We start from the raw sequence: 22,490 nt of genomic DNA, 5'->3' as shown, positions 1-22,490 counted from the left end.
CTTCTAATTCACCCCATCAATTCAGAAACCCTCATGATACCATTCCAAACAATTTTCCTGTTCTTTGTTTCTCAGGAAAAGGAAAAGATTAATCATTATCTTCTGAGCAGTATTTTATACACCTGAAATCATGACACCACCCTTCTCTTCTGCAACATTCCCATTGTTAAGTCTTTATTTTATGGCTCCTCTGAGCCCACTGCAAGCTTCCCCCGCCCATTCTGTTAGCTGGGGATCCTCGAATGCCTTTGAGCAGGAGCCTAATTCATGCATCCCAGTGTTGAGCTTTGAAAAATAGATACAACTAATCATTATGCTTCTGAAGGTTACTTGACTTTGGGCAACGGATTGGGGTGTTTGTGTGTTCCTAAAACGAATCCGAGTGTGACCCACAGTGCCCTCCACGTCCGCTCCCACACCCTTTGTCCTCCGCTTTGCCTTATTGGTTACCAAATTGTGTAGCAAGCTGATCGTGTCCGAGATCGCATCAGATTCAACACGGCACCAAATCCCTCCACTCAGCAGAGCAACTCCTATCTCTGCAGTCCATCTGCTCCCTCCCTTCACTAGCTCTTTCACTCCAGTCCCTCCCTGGGCAAAGGAGAATGGAAATCTTCAGCTGTATGGGGTTTGCTTTGTGCAGGCTCAACTCCGAACTCCACCGTCTCTCAGGCTAGAAAGCTCGAGTTCACTCTTTCAACCCACATGTACTGAGCCCCGCCCTAAATCCTGGGCATTCAAAAATGAGCCAGTCCTGCCTTATGGAAGAAAAGAATATCAACAATTACACCACAGTGCAATACGTTCTAGAACAAAGGTTATGTACAGGTATTATTACAGCTGCACAGAGGGACAGAGGAGGGGGACACTGGATCTGCTTGGGCAGGATTCTCAGAGTTGGATAATTCACACATCTCTTTATCGGCCGCTGAGGAATGAATGAGCTGACCCAGTGTCCCTGAAGGGTTAATGCTGTTGCAGACTTTTCATGCAGTCGTTTAATACCACTGCCACTGAATTGCTTTGGTTGCTGTATTTGCTTTCTTGCTCTCCTCACACCTTCACCTCCTTACTTTATTTTCAGAATAAAACATATGATGCTTCCATTCTCTCCCCAGTCTTTCAACCCCATGATGTTTCCTGCCCTGGAGAGCTGCTTTGACTATCAGGGAAAGAACACTGTAACAGCTTAGCTGGAGCAAACAAAGAGACAGGAATGAGCCTGCTTGCTGAAAGGAGCTGGACAAGCGTGTGTGGAGCCATTACCAGAAGGGCCCATTGTGACCAGGCCCTCAGTGGCTCCAGCAGGTGACTAACTGCCCTGTGGATGCGATGCCCAGGTGCACCCCACCAGCTGCAGCGAGGGACTGTTCATCTTCAAATCATTTTTTATCCTCTGCCTCTCACCTCACTCATTTCTATTGAAATGACAAACTGACAAAAGAGTGGTTTTTAACCTTTCATGGGCCATGCAACTCTGGGGACATCTGATGAAATGCAAGGATCCTCTCCCCAGAACAATTCTTAGAAGCAAATAAACATAAAATATTGTATACACACTGTCGGTGGGAATGCAAACTGGTACAGCCACTATCGAAAACAGTATGATGATTTCTCAGAAAATTAAAAATAGAAATACCATAAGACCCAGCCATCCCACTACTGGGTATCTATCCAAAGAACTTGAAATCAGCAATTCCAAAAGTCCCATACACCCCTATGTTCATTGCAGCATTATTTACAATAGCCAAGACATGGAAGCAACCTAAGTGCCCATCAACTGATGACTGGATAAAGAAGATATGGTGTATATATATAATGGAATACTATTCAGCCATAAAAAAGGATAAAATCGTCCCATTCACAACATGGACAGACCTTGAGGGTATTATGTTAAGTGAAATAAGCCAGATAGAGAAGGACAATCTCTGTATGACTCCACTCATAAGTGGAAGTGAAACACGTAGACAAAGAGAACAGATTACTGGTTACCAGGGGAAAGAGGGGTTGGGAGGTGAGCACAAAGGGTGAAGTGGTGCACCTACAACACGACTGACAAACAATAAGGTACAACTGAAATTTCATGAGGTTGTAAACTATCATAATCTCAATAAAAAGTTAAAAATATATATATATTGTATACAATTTCTGGGGATTCACAAACCCCTGAAGCCCATATGCAGACACCAGGAGGGGGCATACTGTTTAGGCGGAATATTTTTGAGCTTCTACCATGTGCCATGCACCAGGGCAACGCCACCTCAAATTCAACTCGTCACCATTCTGAAGGTTGGACCATTCTCCCACACCCTGCCTGGAACACTCGTCCCCACGTTATCTGCCCAGGAAACACCTGTTCAGCAGCACATCGTCTCTTGAATGAAAACATTCAGAACCATTTACCCTAATTCACCCACTCCCCCCAAAAGGACCAACTGTGCCCTTCTTTCTGTCCTCCTACGCTCTGCAAGCACTTGTATCTGAGATCCTACAATGTTTAGTACCTTCATGTATTCACATGCCCTTTTCCTTCTGCTAGATTAGAAAAAGCCTGAGGGCAGGCACTGTAACTTTATCATCTTTTATTTCCAGCTTCTAGAGAAGTCCTTATTCTGGAGAAAAACATTCCATTAAGGGAAATAGACACAAAATCGGACCGTTTTAACAAAGGGATCTTAATGCTCAACCTGATGAGTGATTTTAAGCGAAATCTTCAGAGGAGGAGCAGCAATAAACTAGACAACCTTAGGAGCGGACATTACAGGCAGAGGGGACAGCAAGGCATGCAGGAAGGAACCAGTGTGTGCAAGGAATAAAGAAATTCAGGATTCCCGGTGACTCTTTAAAACGGTAGGCAGGAATTGTACGAGATGAGACCAAAGTACAGAGGGATGAGGTTAAGGGCACTGAATGAGGTGCAAGGGAGCTTGCATTTTATCGCGTAAAGGCGAGAAGTCACTGAAAGACTATTTTTTTCTTTCCTACTTAAAAAGTAATAAATGATAATTATAGAAAATGGAGAAAAGGCACAAACAAGTGACAAGAGATTTTCATAGTGAGCTATATGAGGTAACCATTCAGGTTCAAAACTGATTCGGCTTGAACTAAGCAACCTGACCTACGGCCTATCAAACACACATTGTACAAGTGCTTAACCACTGAAGTAAAGAATGCACTCCCTCGAGATATTCTAGAACACATACTCCCCTCCTACACCTACCGGTAACGCCCTATTGGTAACACCCGGATTAGTCCCTTTCCTGACATCTCGGTCATGTTGATCTGCTAATTTGAAACTGAACAGCTCTTTGAAACTCTGATGAAAATGTATCCTGAGTGTGTTTAATGTATATTCTTGTTAGAAAAAGACATAAGACTATACTGAAACCCATGCTTCTTCAGAACACCTTCTAATGCCTTGGTGGGTTATAATCCTCACTCTGGCTCATAATAAACTCACCCCAATTTTGATTCACAGATTGGTTACCGATTATTTGCGTCGACACAATAAAACAAATTTATAACCCCACCACATAGAGACAACTACTATTACAATTCTTTCATCTTTACCTATTACACATACATGCACGTATGTGTGTGTGACTACGATTTTCATGTTACTTTGACTCTGCTAACAGTTATTAAGCATTCGTTAGATACCAGACATTGTGCTAAATGCACAACATGCATTCTGTCATTATGTCAACTTAATCCTCACAACAATTCTTAGAGGTAGTTACTATTGTAATGCCATTTTAAAGAGGAAGACATCGGGGCCCGGTGGCACAGCGGTTAGGTTCGCACATTCCACTTCAGCGGCCTGGGGTTCGCTGGTTCAGATCCCAGGTGTGGACCTACACACCACTTGTTAAGCCATGCTGTGGCAGGCATCCCACATATAAAGTAGAGGAAGATGGGCACGATTGTTAGCTCAGGGCTGATCTTCCCCCAGCAAAAAGAGGAGGATTGCCGGCAGATGTTAGCTCAGGGCTAATCTTCCTAAAAAAAAAATAATAAAAAAATAATTAAAGAATTAAAAAAAAAAAAAAGAGGAAGACATTGCGAAGGGTGAGGAGAAACCGTGCAAGACCACACAGCTATTATGTAGTGGAGCGGAGATTCAACACCAAGTTTTCTTACGGCAAAGACCATACTCTTTCACTTCAATTTTTCTTATTTATTCTCATTCATTTAATTTATACAAGTGAATCATTTTATGCAATTTTCTCAGGAAATTCCCTTGGGATCTTGATTAGCATTGTAATAAACTGAAAGAATAAACCTGGAAAGTATGAACACTTTACTGTGTCGTCTTTCCATACAGGCAGCACAGAAAATGCCTCTGGCATTTAGTTCAATCTTTTTACAGTGTTGGTAAGGTCTGCAGTTTTCTTCACTGAAGGCTTGTAAGTTCAGGAGGATGACAGGTTCTTAATCTGGCAACAGTATGAAGAAGGATGGATTTGAGAAGACAAGATGGGAAGGCTGAAATGCAAACTAAGGAATATGGTCGCAGTCCAGGGGAGACACACTAAAGCCTAGGACCCAGGCAGGGATACTGGGGATGGAAGGAGGGCATGGACTCAGAAGGCAGAATTTAAAGGACTGGATGTGGAGAAAAAGCAGCAGCAGGGTGGTGTGAGGAGAGTGAGGAGGTAGGGAAGACTGGACGGGGGATGCCATTCATTGAGAGAGATGCATTTTTCAGTGTGTAGGGGGGATATTAAGTTCAACTGCAAACGTTAAATCACTGAACGCATTCTGAGTGCCTCCTGTGTGCCAGGTTCCTTGCCAAGTGCTGGGGAGTCAGCGTCAGACCAGACTGAGGAGGTCACAGGCAGGTGGAGTGGGGGTAACAGAGTGATTGAGAAAGGAGAAAGCACAGAGGGGGCTGCATTCTGCTGGAGATGGCCTGGAGGGGCATCTGAAGTCCAAGAAAAGGCCAGAACCTATAAACTGCAAGTGTGAGTGAGAATGCCCTCAGGAAACACGTACAGCAGAGCAAGAACAGAAGTGGACTGAGGTTGGCGGTCTAAGCGACACCAGTGGTTTAAGTGGAGCAGGGGACCGAGAAGGTACCGTCAGATGCAGGAGAAGGGCCAAAGGGCCCACATCACAGAAGCCAAGACAGCAGTGGAAGGAAAACCATCGGGACCATACTGCCCTTGGACTTCTCAGCAAGAATGATTTTTTTTTCATCATTCAAAGGCCACTCAGTCGATTTTAAACATTAAACAAAATTCCATAAAAAGTCCATGATGAGGGTAAGAATTTACATCTCCTGGCTGCCTCTCAGAGCTTTATCCATCAGCCATATGGAGCTGATGATTAATATTCAGTAGGAAGTGAATTTATAATCATGTGCCTGCCATTCAAATGTGAAAAGAAATGTTTTCTGCTCAGTACACCCAGTAATACATTAATATATCTCCAGTTTAAAATACATTTATGAATAATTTTGTACATTTTATAAATTTCCTGGCAAGAAGGATAATAGAACAATCTATTTTCACTGCTACATAAAACAAAAAAGAGGAATGAAAGGTTCAGTTAATCAAGGAATTTAATATGCTTTATAATAAATATCAAACAGTCATTACTTCAGCGATACAAAGGGTGGCAGAGGTCAAAAGATGATTATAATAGCAAGAGTTTGTGCCCATATTTATTCTCTGTCCGCTGCTTACATTTGCATAAGAAGTTTCCTCTATTCATGAATTTTTTTAACCACGTTAGAATGCTAGAAATAAAATTTATTTTTCCTGATTTATATATGGGCAGTAATAAGAAGATTTTGTAATGATTAACAGTAATAACAATCTAATAAATGGAAAACACTAGCTCTTCCAAGGTACCAAAGCATCAACAGACACACAGATATGAAAGCAAATTACCTTCACTGCTTCGGGTAAATGTGGCTTAGAAAGCTAGGAAAGAACCAGAATCTGAAACGATTACTGTGATGGTGTTTGATAAAGCCAAGAAAGGCAAAATACTGTGAATTCATCTTTTATCATCTTTATCAACAGTACATACACATGTGTATGTGTACACACATGCACACTCAAATTGACTGCATCCTGACCATAAGAAGAGATGCGCTCACTTCAAGATTACAGTAGAGGGACCTGCGCCAGGAGATGCATGATCCGCCCATCTAGGAGGAGCTGATGGAGCCATCATTTCCCCTCCTGATCACCACCCAGAACTTGGAGTCAAAACTAGTAGAGACTATAATTTAATAAAACTGTAATTTAACAAAATGAAAATGACTTTGGAACAATTATTCCCAAATTGAGGAGAATTCTATGATTCCCTGATGATTCCTTTAGGAAAAATATCCAAGGAGCAATGTCCATTATGGCCTCCTCCAGCAACATGTCTGCTTCCATTGGAGGAAAGAATTCCAGCGAAGAGAGAGAATACAGCAATGATGGCTAATCCCGAAGCAGTCAAAGACGACCAAGATTAAGGGCTTCTAAGATGATAAACAATAAATACCAGAACAATGAAAGTGGGGAAGCAAGGAGAGAGGAAAGGGATAAATGGATAAATGACAGAAAATAAGACGCTATAAAATTAAAAACAATCTCACAAACAGGAATGAAATTTGATGGAGTTTGATCATCTGGACATACAAAAACTATGGTGACAATTTTTTCGCGTTTACAATGTAAGAGACATTTACTTACATATGGCAAATTTATGTAAAAAACTAGCTTATTCTCAATTATAAAATATGCAAGGAAGTTAAAAATTTGATGACTCAAATCTTGATCAAGGTTACTTTAAAATGTGATTATTTCATGGCTTTGGCATTCAGACAAAAATATATAATATCGGGCCGGCCCGGTGGCGCAGCAGTAAAGTTCACACATTCCACTTCAGCGGCTGGGTTTGCAGGTTCGGATCCCGGGTGCGGACATGGCACCACTTGGCAAGCCATGCTGTGGTAGGTGTCCCACATATAAAGTAGAGGGAAATGGGCACGGATGTTAGCCCTGGGCCAGTCCTCCTCAGCAAAAAGAGGAGGATTGGCAGGAGATGTTAGTTCAGGGCTAATCTTCCTAAAATATATATATATATATGAAATAAGATAACAGAACCAGGAAACTTTGCTTTTATGCATTCAAATATATTGAGTTTGTTTATAGAAGAAATTGGCTATAAGGCATATTCTCACTTCATTTTCAACTGATAGGTCTCACCTTATGTATTAGTAATCTTGGGAAATTCCCACAATTCATTTAATCACATGCGTATCTAGTGAAAAAAGTTAAATGCCACCATTTTATGTTCACTCTACCAAAGTGTGATTAATATTCGAGTATCCAAACAAAAAAACCCCAAATTATTGAAACTAAGCTGTAATTATTATTTTCCAAAAACAAACTTAAAATGTGACAATCAAGAGTTGGTTCTATAAGCACAAGCAGTTGTTAGCATCTATGATACCTTCAACAGACTTGCCCAGCCCCACGCAGCCCTGTCTTCTGGGAGAGAGTGCTGTGTAGTGCTCAAGAACACGGACTCTGGAGACACATGGCCTCAGTTCAATTCCCAGCTCAGCCATTTGACAAGTTAGTGTTTCTTTACCTGGAAAAATGGGATCATAACAGTACCTACCAACCAAAGTTGTTGTGAGGAGTCAATGAATTAATGTTAAGCACTTGAAGAGCACCCGGCACACAGTACATACTCAGTGAGGATTCGTTTATTACTATGTTCTTATCATCATGATCATAATCATCATCATAACTATCATGTACTTTGTGGGCTTTCCACGAAACAAAAATCAACTCAGGTCTAACTAATAACCAGTTACTTACATAATAGCATATTGTCAGCATACCATAACTAAAACGTAAGATCTGTGCACGCTCTGGGGGAAATAGAAAAGACAATTATCAGGTAAAGGCTAGTGACGGGGAGACACAGGGCTGGACGAGGTATGCTGACTCACACTGATGCTCCTCTTCTCACGCTGGCCTCTGACCTGGGTAGGCTTTCAGTAAACGATAGCAACAGGTACAGAACTAGGGCCATAAACAAATAAATAATCCAACAAGTTAAATATTTCCTCATAGATCACAGGGAAAACAAAGGAGATATATTCAAGACATCCAATTGCACAGTTTTGTGGCCTAGACTCCTTGACCACATGTGATAGCTGTGCGAAAACACGGCAGGAAAAATAATCTTCACTGGGCCAAAGCCATGATCTGGCAGGTACCGCCTTCCCACACAATAATCACCACAGCGACATCCCCTCCTCCTCTTTCCCCCTACTTCCCGGCCCATCTTCAGGAGATGTGGACAACTGTATTACAAATCTGGGTTTCCAGAATCTTGGAGTAACCTTCTCCTGGCTCTCCAAACTGTCAACTCATAAGTCTTTCCCCACTGCCTTCCTCTTTCAGTATCATCCAGCATCCATCAACCTTCTTATCCACAAGACTGGTGAACTTTCTGGAACTATTACACGGAGAGTCCTAAAGAGTTTTTGCAAATCTAACGCATAAACCAAAAATTACTGCTTCATTATAGGCGTTATTAATATACAACTACGGAATCAGTAAGCTGGGAGGAATCTTGGGTATAATCTAGTCCAAACCTCTTGTTTTACAGATAATGCAACTATGACACTGGTGACCACCTATAACTAAAATAACATCTGACTCAAAGTAATCTAATGCATTCAGATAACTTCAGCGAAACACCTTAGACATTTTCATGTTTTACTGTTGTAAGAGGTTAACTATCTAAAGCCAAGTCGTTAATGATACTGTGTATCTTCTAACTTGTAATCATGTGCAGATTTAGAGGCAACAGTTAAACTCTCTAAATCATGTGCTTCCTTCATGGCCCCCAATTTCACATTTCATTGTTATTAATGGCTTCACCGTGCCTCTTATAAATTATTTCAAACAAGGAATAACTTTATATATTTAAGGATTTCTGAATTTTATTTTTTCTCCTCTGCAACTTGATTGGTGGAGGGGGCCTGGAAGGGGATGAGAAGCAAGCCCTGGACTCCCAGTGACTTCAGATGGGAAAGCCCAGTGGGAATGAGCAGAATAAAGATAACCCGTAAGGCTGCACTTCTCTCCCTAAGATGTGCTCTGCTTTGAAAAAGATGTACGTATCACCTTCCATTTACCAAATGGAAATCTCCCATTACTATATGTTTAACAAGCCAGGTCAAAAGTAAATTCATAAACAAGTAAATAATCTTATTTTTCAATCCTGTGGACTCGACTTCTATTGCTCATACATAAAATTAAATTGCTGGAATCAGCCTACGAAAGTCTATTCCAGACAGTTTATGAGGGCCCATGGTAATAAAGCTAATTGTTTAAAATATATGGCATGTCTATGCATGAATGGGAAAATATCCAGAGAGATACAATCCAGGACCAATTTTAACCAGACAGCACGTGTTGTGTAAGGACGGAGTCCATTCTGATTAGCTGGTGGCTGCTAAATATTTTTTATTTCACTCCTGATATAAACCAGAATGTTAACAGTCATTATTCGGCACTATCACTTTTGTTCTTCCTCTGTATTATTCTCATTTTCTTCCACTAACAATGTCATACTTACTCAATAAATAAATGTGATATTAAATAGCCAGAATTATGCTCCCTACTCCCTGTAAAGACCTTGATTTATGTTATGCTGGTCCACAGAACATCTCACTATCAACAAACCAAAGAAAAATTTTTTTGACAGAACAAGGAAGTGTGGCCAGTTTAAAAAGTAGACACAATAAGCCTTTAATAACACAGTGCTAATTATGTGAGCATGTGCAGAGAGTAAGCAAGAACAATACAGTGGTAACTTTTAAAATATATCGACACCCGAATGAGTCAGGAATCACAAGTCCATGTTGGGTGAAGGTTTCCACAAATCTCCAAAGCTGACTTAGAGAAAGAGACTATAAAGATCATACCCTTAGTGTAACTTGCCCCTCAGAGCCAAAATTTATATTTACATTTATGTGTATCAATAACCAAACCAATATACATAAAACGTAATGAGATGAAATACATTTTTTTTAATAAAATAAATGCTGATTTTCCCCACTACCTCCTTACGGTTAACTTTGAGTCTCAGAAAAATGTGAGAATTGTTTTGGCTTAATAGAGGGTAAACTGCCCACTGTGAAAGCTGTTCCTAACCTGTGTGCAAATGCACCACTTTACGATTGATTTTGTGTTCCAACAATACTAAGCTTTACGGGCCTGAGTAACAAAACTCCTTCACAGCGGTGAAATAAGTATTTAATGAGAACACTAATTGTCAGCTGAATTTCCGCATGTGCCCTTGTCTAAGAAACAATGGAGAGACATCATTTCTTATAAACTGTAGCTAATAAAAACAGTATTTTTTTTTTTTTTTTGAGGAAGATTAGCCGTGAGCTAACATCTGCTGCCAATCCTCTTCTCTTTGCTGAGGAAGACTGGCCCTGAGCTAACATTAGTGCCCATCTTCCTCCACTTTATATGTGGGAGGCCTGCCACAGCATGGCTTGACAAGCAGTGCCTAGGTCTGCACCCGGGATCCCTACCAGTGAACCCTGGGCCACCGAAGCAGAATGTGCGAACTTAACCACTGTGCCACCAGGCCAGGCCCTAAAAACACCTAGAGTTTTAAAAAATCACCTAGAGTTTTAAAAAAATGATTAAGCATCTTCTGGGATACAGATACATTTGTGTTTAGAGCTTTCTGATCACTGTCCTGAAATATTTGCTTAATGATTTCTCTGAACTCTTTCCAACCCCACCTGTTATATTCAGGATATACACAGGTCTCCAGGAGAGACGGATGCAAAGTATTTCATTTAACTTCCAAATTGTGGAAACATGATGCATCAAACCAGGCAGTTTGGTTGTTTAATCATAAATTACTCTCCGTTTTCCAACTGTTGAAATGATTTTTTTGTGATTGTTGTGTGCTCCGCCAGGTGCAGCTGGCACTTCAAGCCACCACTTACTGGAATTGAACAGGTTAAGAAGTGGCCTGTGCACTTCATCCAAGTCAAGCCTACGGAAATGCTCTCCAACTCTGCTTTTCAAGATCTCAGTAATATCTATATTAAATAATAATTTAAAAAAACTTAAGCAGTTGTTCAGGGACCCCAAGATGGAGGCTGAACAAATAAAATATAATTTTAAAAAATTAAATGAATAAGCAAATACTACAGGAGAATGGGCAAGAAAGAAGGACTGGAGAACAGGGTGTTCATTTCGGTCAGCGGCATTCTCTCCTACGACATACGCTTTTCTGCCTTGTCAAGAGTTTGAGAAGGCTAAATTTAAAACAGCAAGTTTTACCATAGTGGAGCAAACTTTACCATATATGGTGAATGGGACCACAGCAACTTTAAAATATGGCCATTAATCCGTGGAAACACCTCTCATTAGGTAGTAGAGGCTATGTCTCCTCCCCTTGAATCTGGGCAGGCTTGTGACTGCTTCCTCTAACCGAATATGATTGAAATGGTGCTGTGACTTCAAAAGCTAAGCTGTGGAGGCCAGGTAGCTTTCTGAAAACCATCAGACCAATCACTGCTTTGTTTAGTTTTAAACATTCTTGGGGAAAAGTCTATACCTGGACCTCATCAAGGGTTTAACAATCTATTCTACTAGCTTAATTATAAGAGTGAATTCCTTAAATCCACTAGGATTCCCTCTATATCCATTCCCACAACTGGCCTCCCTACATTATTACAGGCTACTGGTCAGCTTTTTTTCTTTTTTTCCCCAAAGTCCAACAACCTCAGCCCCATTTCTCTTTCCTCACAATGTTTATTTTGACTTGAATTCCCAAGTGTAGAAATATTTCAGGCACTCTACTGACCCCGGTTAAAAAAATTCCAAAAAACTCAAAAAGGATTACACTAGAAAGTGTAAGAAAACCAAAAACCACAAAGTAAACTTTCAATAGGTTTCAGTCTTGTACTCACTGGCTCCAAAGAATGTCACTGATTCAACAATTCTGATCGGAACTATTTACTGCAGAAGGTAAAGGAATATACTCATTTTTGTTTATTCCCATTATATTATGAGAAGTGAGCCCCAGTATAAACAGAATAAAGTCACCCGAAGAATAAAATCAGTTAAATACGTACTGTGTACTTAGCCTCAGACAGTCTTGGAAATTCAGTGTAAGCTAATTTCCCTCTTGATATTTTCAGACCTAACTCAGTAACACAAGTAACGCTTATTAGTAATATTAATGTACCATATGCTATTTCTGTCAACTTAATAATCTTCTTGGGTTGTTTTTTTTCCTACTAAAATGTCAATCTAATTTCTGGAGTCCTACCCAAGAGAATCCATGCAAAATTACAATGAACAGATTCATTCTATACGCACAGTAATTAGCCATGGGCCCATTCCTGAATGCCTGTAATTAAGTTCTTGTACATATTATAATCATTTTATCTGAAATCATGAGCTTTGCATAATTTGGCTAATATAAATAGCTACTAGTCCTAGGCACTGTACTAAGCCCTTTAAGTATATTATCTCATTTTATCTTTATAATGAGAAAAAAAATGGCTCAGAGATTCAACAACCTACTTAAGGTGGCACAACCAGAAAGTAGCAAAGCTTTTAATTCAGTCATTCTAACATCAGAAAACCCCTCCTGGGGCCGGCCCGTGGCCTAGTAGTTAAGCTCGTATGTTCGCACTCCACTTTGGCGGCCCAGGGTTTCGCTGGCTCGGATCCTGGATGCAGACATGGCACCGCTCGTCAGGCCATGCTGAGGCGGCATCCCACATAGCACAACCAGAGGCATTCACCACCAGAATATACAACTATGTATTGGGGGCTGTGGGGAGGAGGAAAAAAAATATTGGCAACAGATCTTAAAAAAAAAAAAAGAAAGAAAGAAAACCCTTCCTGATGAGCCTTTTCTACTGCTTCATACTAGAGAGATATTTCAGCAACATTTGCAGTAACACAGTGAAAAAGCAGATTAAGCCAAGGAAATATCTTTTCTATCAAGAGCCACCAACACCACCAACCCAAGGAGAGAGAGGAGGGCTCTCATGAAAGCCCCCCCAAAAACATCAGGTTTAATTTTTCATTTTTAAGACAGAGCAATAAAAAAATCTATCTCCAATTTTTGGATTAGGAAAAGCAAACATAAAACTATTCGATTATGGATATTAAAAATTACATCTCAGTACCTTGAACTGACAGATTATTTCACTGCAGCTTTCATTTTAGAAGGTAATAATACAAATGTTCAAAAGAAATATACACATTCCCCATTTTCATGTATGTGGCTTAAGTAACTCCACTCTCATCTAGGGCTGATTAACCAACCCTATAACTCATGTCCACAATGGTGTTTCAGGGATGGGCATATGATCCTATCAGAGCTATTTGCTGGGACTTCTAGGAAAGAGAAGTTACCAGAACTTGTTCTTCCTGTGGATGCTGTGGTGAAAAGGGATTCACAAGGGGGAAACCACCACTGCCTCTTAGCTACAAGACAAACCTACCTCTCAACGTTTCTGTTATTGCACTAATAAATGCCCATTATTATCCAGGCCATTGATTTGGCTTTCTGTTCCCTATAACCAAAGATTCCTAATTAAAACAGGAAGTCAGGGGCTGGCCCCGTGGCCGAGTGGTTAAGTTCACGCGCTCCACTGCAGGCGGCCCAGTGTTTCGTTGGTTCGAATCCTGGGCGTGGACATGGCACTGCTCATCAAACCACGCTGAGGCAGCGTCCCACATACCACAACTAGAAGGACCCACAACGAAGAATATACAACTATGTACCAGGGGGGCTTTGGGGAGAAAAAGGAAAAAGAAAAAATTAAAAAAACAAAAAACAAAAAAACCAGGAAGTCAAAAGTCGAGAAATAAAGAACAACAACAACATTCTCTATGCCTTCTCTGATCTTTCCCCAACCTAAGGGAATCCACTGTAGTGCACACATTTTAAAGCAAGTGGATCTTATGAAATGTCCATGTGGAAGCTGATGATGACAGCACAGGAAAACAGATTTTCTGTTTCAATAGGCAGTAGTGTTGGTTAACAATTTTACAGACCTGTGCAGCTGACAAACCTTAACTCCTGAGTTATGTATCATAATTGCTGCAGTTTTATTAAACTGGCGATTCAGTCCTTTGGGTTCAAGGAGCCCTTAAGAATCTGATGAAAGTTATGGATTCCCTTTGCCAGAGACCTGTAAATATGCAAATAAACCCATTTCCCCTGTGGTTTAGGGGATTAAAGAACTCTCCCAACCCCAAGCTCACCTATGGAGATCTACAGACCTCAAGAACCCATGTAGTACCAGTGCTCGGGCAAAACAAAAATGCAGCCACTTCCTGGGCAGTTTCTCAAAATCGTCATCCACTATGCCTGAAACTCCCACAAGTCTCCTCAAAGAGGTCTCATAGATACTCTTTTTTTCTTGAGGAAGATTAGCCCTGAGCTAACAGCTGCTGCCAATTCTCCTCGTTTTGCCAAGGAAGACTGGCCCTGAGCTAACATCCATGCCCATCTTCCTCTACTTTATATGTGGGACGCCTGCCACAGCATGGCTTGCCAAGCGGTGCCATGTCTGCACCCGGGATTCAAACCGGCGAACCCCGGCCTGCAGAAGCGGAATGTGCGCACTTAACCACTGAACCACCTGGCAGGCCCCACGATACTCTCCTTGAAAAAGCCATTCTGAATCCCACCGACCCGGGAAGGCTTTCATTCACTCACCTTCTAATGGTTACAATAAAAATAAGACAGGAATCACAAAGAACATAAACAGAAACTTTTACTATTCTGTCATCCAAAATCAAATAGGAGTTTATATTATTACCATATTTCCCTCTCCAGTCAATTATTTAAGCGTCAGGGAAAGGCTTACATAGCATTTATATTAGATTAAATAAAGCATTAGTAAATTATTTCTATAACATACAGGACAAAAGGCTCTTTGTACAATCTCCCTTTGTATACTATTCCTACGAGAAAATGAACTTCGATTTAAGTATTTCTCCCTAGTGTACATTTCTGGGAGGTAACTTGCTGTAAATGAGAAGGCAATCTGTACTGCGTCTGAATCTCTCCCATTTAATTTGCAGTAATTAATGACACTAAAATATTTATCCATAAACATCTCTCATAAGACCAAAAAGCAAGCAAATTCAATCAAAGCTCTACATATCAGGAGAGAGATATGCAGAACAATTAAATGCTTTATTCCAGGTTGTCATGGCTAGACAATACTAAGAAAGCGGTGCTTTTAACAGTTCAGAATGCATGGCCAAGGGGACTCCTATGTACGATAAACTCATTTAGACTTCAAATAACTACAAAGCAATTTATCACAATTATATTATTATCCAAATAATCTCTCAATATGTGTGGACAAATAAAGTCACAATTAACACGATATACAGCATAAGTCATAGGTAAAGTATATTAATATTTTACAAGTATTATATGTAGAAAATTCTAGTTGCCGATTAAAAGTCAGGAGTCACAATCAACTTTTTTCAGCAGCATGTGAAACACAGTAACTTTATTGTACAAAATAAAAAATTCAGACGGAAACCTTTCCCAGTCCATTTTGAACTTCTCATGTGAGAGCTCACGAAGCTTAATAAAACGAATGGCAATACACACTAGTGCTATCGGAAGTCTGACAATAAACCTTACAGTTTAGCTATTCACAGAATTTATCTGTTTTTAATTAAAATTTGAACCAGACGTCTTCCAGGTTCCGTTGCAACATAGGACAGTTTAGCGTGTGTATTCTCTGCTAATTTCCCTCACCTAAGGCAGACGAGATCCTTCTTCCCTTCACATACAGCCTCTTTCATTTCCAAAGACGGTCAGCCTGGCCCAGGAAAGATCCAGGCTGAGGCTCTGGAGGCTGCCTGGGAGGAATGAGGCCTGCCTCCACAGCGGGTCAAGTGCCAGGGAATAAACCCAGTGCGGGCAGCAGCCGGGAGGAAGCCACCTGAGAGGATGTGGTGACCCAGCACCGCGGAGACAAACAGGCACGTTGGTTCAGGAACACCACAAGCATCAGGGAGGGAAGGAACAAGCCAAGAGTGGTTCTCAACTCTTTGGATTCCCAGCACATCTTTTTGACTAGGAGACTTTTCTGAAAGCTGTATGCACAAGACTGAGGAAAATACCTGTTTTCCATATGAAGAATGGGGAGGGGTGGCGTACAGCCATCAGCGCTCCTTGCTGAGTGCTAGCTCTGCTCAGATATCCTGCTGCTCAACTAGGTCATTCCTCAGCATCAGGAACTGCTTTTGAATAGAACTGTTTACTGCCAGGCACTGATTTCTGCTATGCCCAGGAGGTGGTTTTCCCACATTCCAGTAAACACTGGATCTTTCTTAGGTGCCAGGCTGAAGCTAAGTCTCCTATCTCCTACTGCGGGTAACTGTAGCCAACTCTTACTCACAGCCCCACTCACGGCAGCCGGCACGGCATGACTAATGAAGTGACCACAGTATAGGGCCCACGATTTGCGGTACCACTGGTACACCAGCTAAAGAAGGGAACAGAGGTACAGCTCTTGTTATTCAATCTGGGGACGCAGGCAGGCCATCATCAGGGTCTGCTAATAGGCAGGGGGCAGGTAGCACCACACAGTGGGAGGACGGGCTTGATTTCAAGGGCATGAGAGCAATCAGGAGACAGTGACAAGAGTAAGCCAGGACCTGAAGAACTAAAGAGACTGGGGTCCTAGGCATGTTTCTGAGACGAGAGTTGAGGCAAAAGAAAGCCAAGGGGCTGGCCAGGCAGCACAGCGGTTAAGTTTGTATGTTCTGCTTCAGTGGCCCGGGGTTTGCCGGTTCAGATCCCAGGTGCGGACCTCTGCACTGCTTATCAAGCCACGCTGTGGCAGGCGTCCCACATACAAAAGTAAAGGAAGATGGGCATGGATGTTAGCTCAGGGCCAAAAAAGAAAAAAAAGGAGGACTGGCAGCAGCTGTTAGCTCAGGGCTAATCTTCCTCAAAAAAAAAAAGTCAAATCGTCAAAACTGAAACACAAGGTTAATGCTGGACTGATACTAAATGCTGAATTTTAAAATCCTTCATGGTTGGAATCAGAATTGGTTCCAGAGCCCTTGGTGCAACTGAGTCAGGAGGTAAGAGTCACGGGGGTGGGGACAGGGGTCTGTAAAGGCTGGAATCCAAGGCCTGCTTTAACCTAGCAGTGAGGATGACTAACAGTGGAAACCAGACTCAAGAAATCATGAGTCATCCCTAAGGGAAACCAACGTCAGCGTCAATAACTTCTCTGGGAACTTGGAACACATGTGCTTGAACAAATATTTTGCTTCTAATATCTCGCACCAACATTGAGGCACGCCTTCATTTTGGATAGGTCAACTTTTCCTTTTCTATTCTCAGAGCTCTTCGGTTACCACCTGAGGCTAATAATATCTGTTTAGAATATTTTTACCAGTAAAAAACATCAATAAGAGGTGACCTTTTGGAAAAATGAATTATTACACTTGAACTGTTTACCCTGAAGGAAGGCATCCATAAACAGTCCACTCTGGACGCGAACGACACTCCTCTGGGAAACCGTCAGTCGACCAACGCCCAGAAGGAATGTGCAGTTTGGTTTCACAGTCACAGCAGCACAATTAAAACTTGAATTTCCATCAAATGAGATGTGCGTTCACTTTCCTCACATATTCCAACTTAATATCTGCTAAATTCTTACTATAGGCAAGGCATTGTGTGAGCTGCGAAAGGGATTACAAAAATAACCAAGACCAGAAAATACTTTAAAGTAAAAAACAGAATTAAAAGGTTAAGTATTGTTAGTTTGCTCCTTCTCAGAGATGTAAAACTTCAAGATTTAATTCAAAATATTTTTCCAGATATTCTTATAGTTAAAATATACTGGACAACTACTGATACCCACAATAACATGAATGGAATTTCTAAAAATATTATGCTAAGTGAAAGAAGCCAGACACAGAAAAGATTGCATCCTATATGATTCCATTTATATGAACTTCCAGAACAGGAGAAACCGACTTATGGTCGTAGAAGTCATTAAGTGTTCGCCTGGATTAGGGGGAGAGGCCTGACTTGAAAGGATGATGGAAATGTCCTTATCTTGTTTTGGGTGGTAGTGCTACAACCGTCAAAACTTACCAAACTGAACAGTTAACTGTGCATTTTACTGTATGTAAAATACGTCTTTTAAATGTTAAAAAATACCACTGGACTAAATAAACATCACTATGCTCAAACAACAGATAAAAGCATTGCAAAGGGTTAATGGTAGGATCTCTCACGCTTAATCTCAATGGCACTTATGAAGAAAACAGTCCCAATCTGGAAGGGATTAGATGCAATGGATATAACAATACTCTTAATAATATAGTCATATTATCTGCTAGATTTCAGTCATGTACGAAAGATCCTGACAGAGGAAGTAACCAGATTTTTGCATAGCAAATGAAAACAGAATTTGCATCCATTTCTTTCTGCCTTATCCAGTGAAAACAAAACAAGTTATAATTTGCATCATCTTACCCTATTACCAGGGTACTTTGGGTATTCACAGGAAAAGAATTCTACAGAGCGATTCTCTAGTACTAGGATTTCTCAAGGGGAAAAACCTCGAGGGAGCACATCAGTGTCCCGGTGGGGCTTTTCCACCCTCAGTCAAATTCTGATTCAGCCTTCAGGGACCTGGTGATGACTCCGAGCCAAAGTCAGTCACTTCCGGACAGGAATGAGTCACACCCTGCCACCATTCAGGGCAGGAAGATGAGAGAACCCGGTCCTGGCCGAGAATTCAGGAAAGGGCCTCTTTGCTAGCTCCCCACCCCTTTCTAGTCAGGAGAGAAAAAGGTGGAGTGCGGCAAACAGATGGACCCGCTGCATCTCTTTTTTCTCTTCCTTTGTCAACTCAGGAAAGCTACAGAATTGCTTAGACCTAACCTCTCAGTTCCTTTAACTTCATTTAGGGAGAAGATTATGCTAAATTGAGCTACAAAGGAAGAATAAGGGAACTGGGAGTACCTGTCAACTTTTGTTGCTTTCCAACCCAGCACTAATATTTCAGCCAACCTCCCCAGGAATAAAGGGGCATAAGACCATACAACAACAATGCTACTTGCTCACCTTCGCAAGGTGCATGAACAGCTATAGAAATCAGTATAAACAAAGCTTCCACCTGGAGGATTCGCCCAGTACAACTGGAATTGGGAGCCTGAAAACATTTGTGGTGTTTTACATGGTAATCTAACATACATATCTTTTTTTTTTTTTTCTTTTTAAGATTTTATTTTTTCCTTTTTCTCCCCAAAGCCCCCCGGTACATAGTTGTATATTCTTTGTTGTGGGTCCTTCTAGTTGTGGCACGTGGGATGCTGCCTCAGCGTGGTTTGATGAGCAGTGTCATGTCCGCGCCCAGGATTCGAACCAACGAAACACTGGGCCGCCTGCAGCGGAGCGCACAAACTTAACCGCTCGGCCACGGGGCCAGCCCCTCTAACATACATATCTTGAGCCTTCTCCCAGACTCGCTTTTTAAAGCTTATGGTCTAAGGCCACATTATTTTCAGAATTATGAAAATAAGAGCTGCACTTGTCAGCCATCCCCCAGTGAGGGCCGTTCCCTTGAACTGGCTGTGGATACACTCAAGTTCTGTTCTCAGCTGTGCTATCCTGGCTCAGTCTCTTTTCTCACAATCTTTAAATATAAATTGCTGGTAATTTGTTGGCAGGTTTGTCTTCCCTGCCAGTCTGCCTACTTGTTGAGGGCAGAGCTATCTCTGCCTTGGGTACTGAGGAATTTCTAGTGCTGAGCACAATGCCCAGCACAGAAGGTGCTGAACAGACATTAGATAAATGAATGTATTTCTGCACGCGTTTTTGGTTTCTATTTTATCGCTTATTAGAATGTAAGCTCCACTGAGTGAGACAGGAACCAGTTTAACAAGACAGGGCCATCTGCAAGGCCCCTGGCCTAACAAGATAAGGTCCCTAAGCAACGGGCAAGCTAGGAGAATCAGACAGAGACCACCAAGATCCACATGCCACAGCCTCTGGACATTCCTGGGCGTACGCATGCGCCCTAGCACCCAGGAGTCCACTGAAGGTGGCCCTAGCCCCATCAGCATAGTAAAAATCACACGCAGGGGTGGAGAGCTAGCATGCTACTGATACATGCATCGTACGTACTAGCATGCTATGTGCCAGCACAGGCGCAAGCACAACCCCACCTCTACATGCCCTGACAAGGCCCTCCTCCCCAGCCTTTGCCTAATAAAAGCCCCACAATCCTGTTCCCTAAGGAGCCGGTCACCTGTCCCTTTCCTTTCCAGACCTGCTCCCTTGTGCCTCTCCTGTGCACAAGCTAATAAACTTTTACTTTTCTACTCCCGTTTGTTGTCTCTCTTGATTTCCATCCTAGGGGACAACAAGAACCTATGTGCCAGTAACATGAGGACAAGTTCGTTTCTATCTGGTGCTGTATCCTCAGACCTTGAATAGCACATGACCCATAGGACGTCTTCAGAAAATATTTACTGAATTAATAGTCTGTGAGACAAGATCAATCCAGTGCTCTGAGCGAAACGAAATCTCTATGCACATGACTTTTTAAAACAGCAATAGAACTAATTCATGAAGGCCATTGCCGGCAAATTCCACGGTCTGCTTTCAAAGGGATTTTTTTTTCCCGCAAATAAGTTAGTTGAGACTGTGACTGAACTCTTCAAAATAAGTACTTCAGAGTATAAAACAAGCCACTAGCCACAGTTTAGGCAACCGTAATGCTCAGGAAAACCATGATTACCCCATTGCTCAAAAGTCGTTCGCTGGGTTGCTTACCCTTGGAGCGGATGACAAGGCCTGTGTGGAAATGTTCACGTCTCCTCTGTGATTTGTACGCTGTGATATGCCCGTTATAGAAGCATATACCCAGTGAGTTCTAAATGCTATTTAAATTTAAATGGAGGCAGGAAATATGAGACAGTCTGGCAATCTTCTGCATGGAGTATAGGTCGAACCCCAGTGGACAGGCAGCAAGAACAGGAATTCCAAGTGCAGTAACTGAAGGATGGAATTTTGGCTTTTACTGAAAAGTCACTTCTATGAAAGGCTTAAGTAGAAAGCAAATAATCTTAACCTCTACCTTATTTGGGGATGAAACCAGCCTTCTTTCATTTTGCTCTCATCTACCCAAATGGAATGGAATGTCTGACTTTTCTTAGGTCTGATGCTGCTGAAGGGGGCCTGGCAGCGTTTCAGTTCTAAATATTGGATACCGGCTGCATCGTTCCCCAACTCCTAATATACAAAATGAAAAACATCATTTCACTTATCTGTTCTGTAAACTAGATAGAGATTAGTTTCATTTTTCATATCACGAAATTCAAAACAATCCAAAAGCTCAGGGGAACGATTTCTTTGTGTGTTCCTATCTTCACTTTTATCGTTTTGCTCTGTACCACAGTCATCTCTTTTAACAGGTTTATTTGACCTCAAACCATTCAGTAACACTCAAGGAACAGAGATTTTAGCCTCATGGGCAAATTAAACATTTTAGAGTTTTTCCATTTAAAATAACTGACCACTCAACTGATAACTACAAATATACTTTTATTAAAAGTTCACATGATCAATATCAAGAACACTACTCTCTAGACCTTCATACAAGATACTTTAAAATCTTAAATTTCCTAGATTAACAAATACTTTGGGGGCCGGCCCCACGGTCTAGTGGTTAAGTTCACGCACACTGCTTCAGCAGCCCAGGTTTTCACTGATTCAGATCCAGGGTGGGGACCTAGCACCACTCATCAGGCCACGCTGAGGTGGCATCCCACATAGCAGAACCAGATTTGCAACTAGAATATACAACTACGCACTGGGGGGCTTTGGGGAAAAGAAGGGAAAAAAAAAAAATAGATTGGTAACAGATGTTAGCTCAGGTGCCGATCTTTAAAAAAAAAAATGCTTTTATTTCTTACACATTTTCTTCAGTGTAAAGGCTAGCAACTGTCACTTATTATCTCACTACGAATCTTTACACTATATTCTCTTACCTTTCTTACTAAAATTATATATATATATTCAAACAATGATAGAATTCTATTGTGAAATGCATCTACTGGAAAATCCAATTTAGGCTACCTCAGTCACTTATATTTCTTCATTTTTAGTTGTTTGTTTGTTTGAGGAAGATTAGCCCTGAGCTAACTACTGCCAATCCTCCTCTTTTTGTTGAGGAAGACTGGCCCTGAGCTAACATCCGTGCCCATCTTCCCCTACTTTATATGTGGGACGCCTACCACAGCACAGCTTTTGCCAAGCGGTGCCATGTCCGCACCTGGGATCCGAACCGGCGAACCCCTGGCCGCCGAGAAGTGGCACATACGCACTTAACCACTGCGCCACCGGGCCGGCCCCGTTAGTTGTTTTACAATGACTGCAACTATTATTTACTGGTCTACTACAGGCCA

The 22,490-nt window shown here is 41.5% G+C and overlaps 1 protein-coding gene across 8 annotated transcripts in view; it reads right to left on the bottom strand.

The window, feature by feature from the left end:
* The window catches only part of ANO6 (anoctamin 6), a 187,899-nt gene that overhangs the window by 153,840 nt on the left and 11,569 nt on the right, over positions 1-22,490 (bottom strand). The window contains exon 1 of one of the 8 annotated variants that reach the window (XM_070621111.1): positions 20,857-21,128. The exons of 4 other annotated variants lie outside the window; for them this stretch is intronic. Coding sequence is in view for 1 of the 4 variants with exons in the window: in XM_070621110.1 (XP_070477211.1) it covers positions 16,173-16,215 (43 nt within the window). In the remaining 3 variants the exon portion in view is untranslated. Of the gene's footprint in view, positions 1-16,172; positions 16,960-20,856; positions 21,129-22,490 lie in introns of those variants that run through there. 3 more of the 8 variants (XM_070621113.1, XM_070621112.1, XM_070621110.1) reach the window with 3 other exon arrangements.

The sequence above is a fragment of the Equus przewalskii genome, chromosome 5, assembly GCF_037783145.1.
Source record: "Equus przewalskii isolate Varuska chromosome 5, EquPr2, whole genome shotgun sequence".
NCBI lineage: Eukaryota > Metazoa > Chordata > Mammalia > Perissodactyla > Equidae > Equus > Equus przewalskii.
The sequence above is the reverse complement of the archived record's forward strand: the minus strand, read 5'-3'. Positions and strand labels throughout refer to the sequence as shown.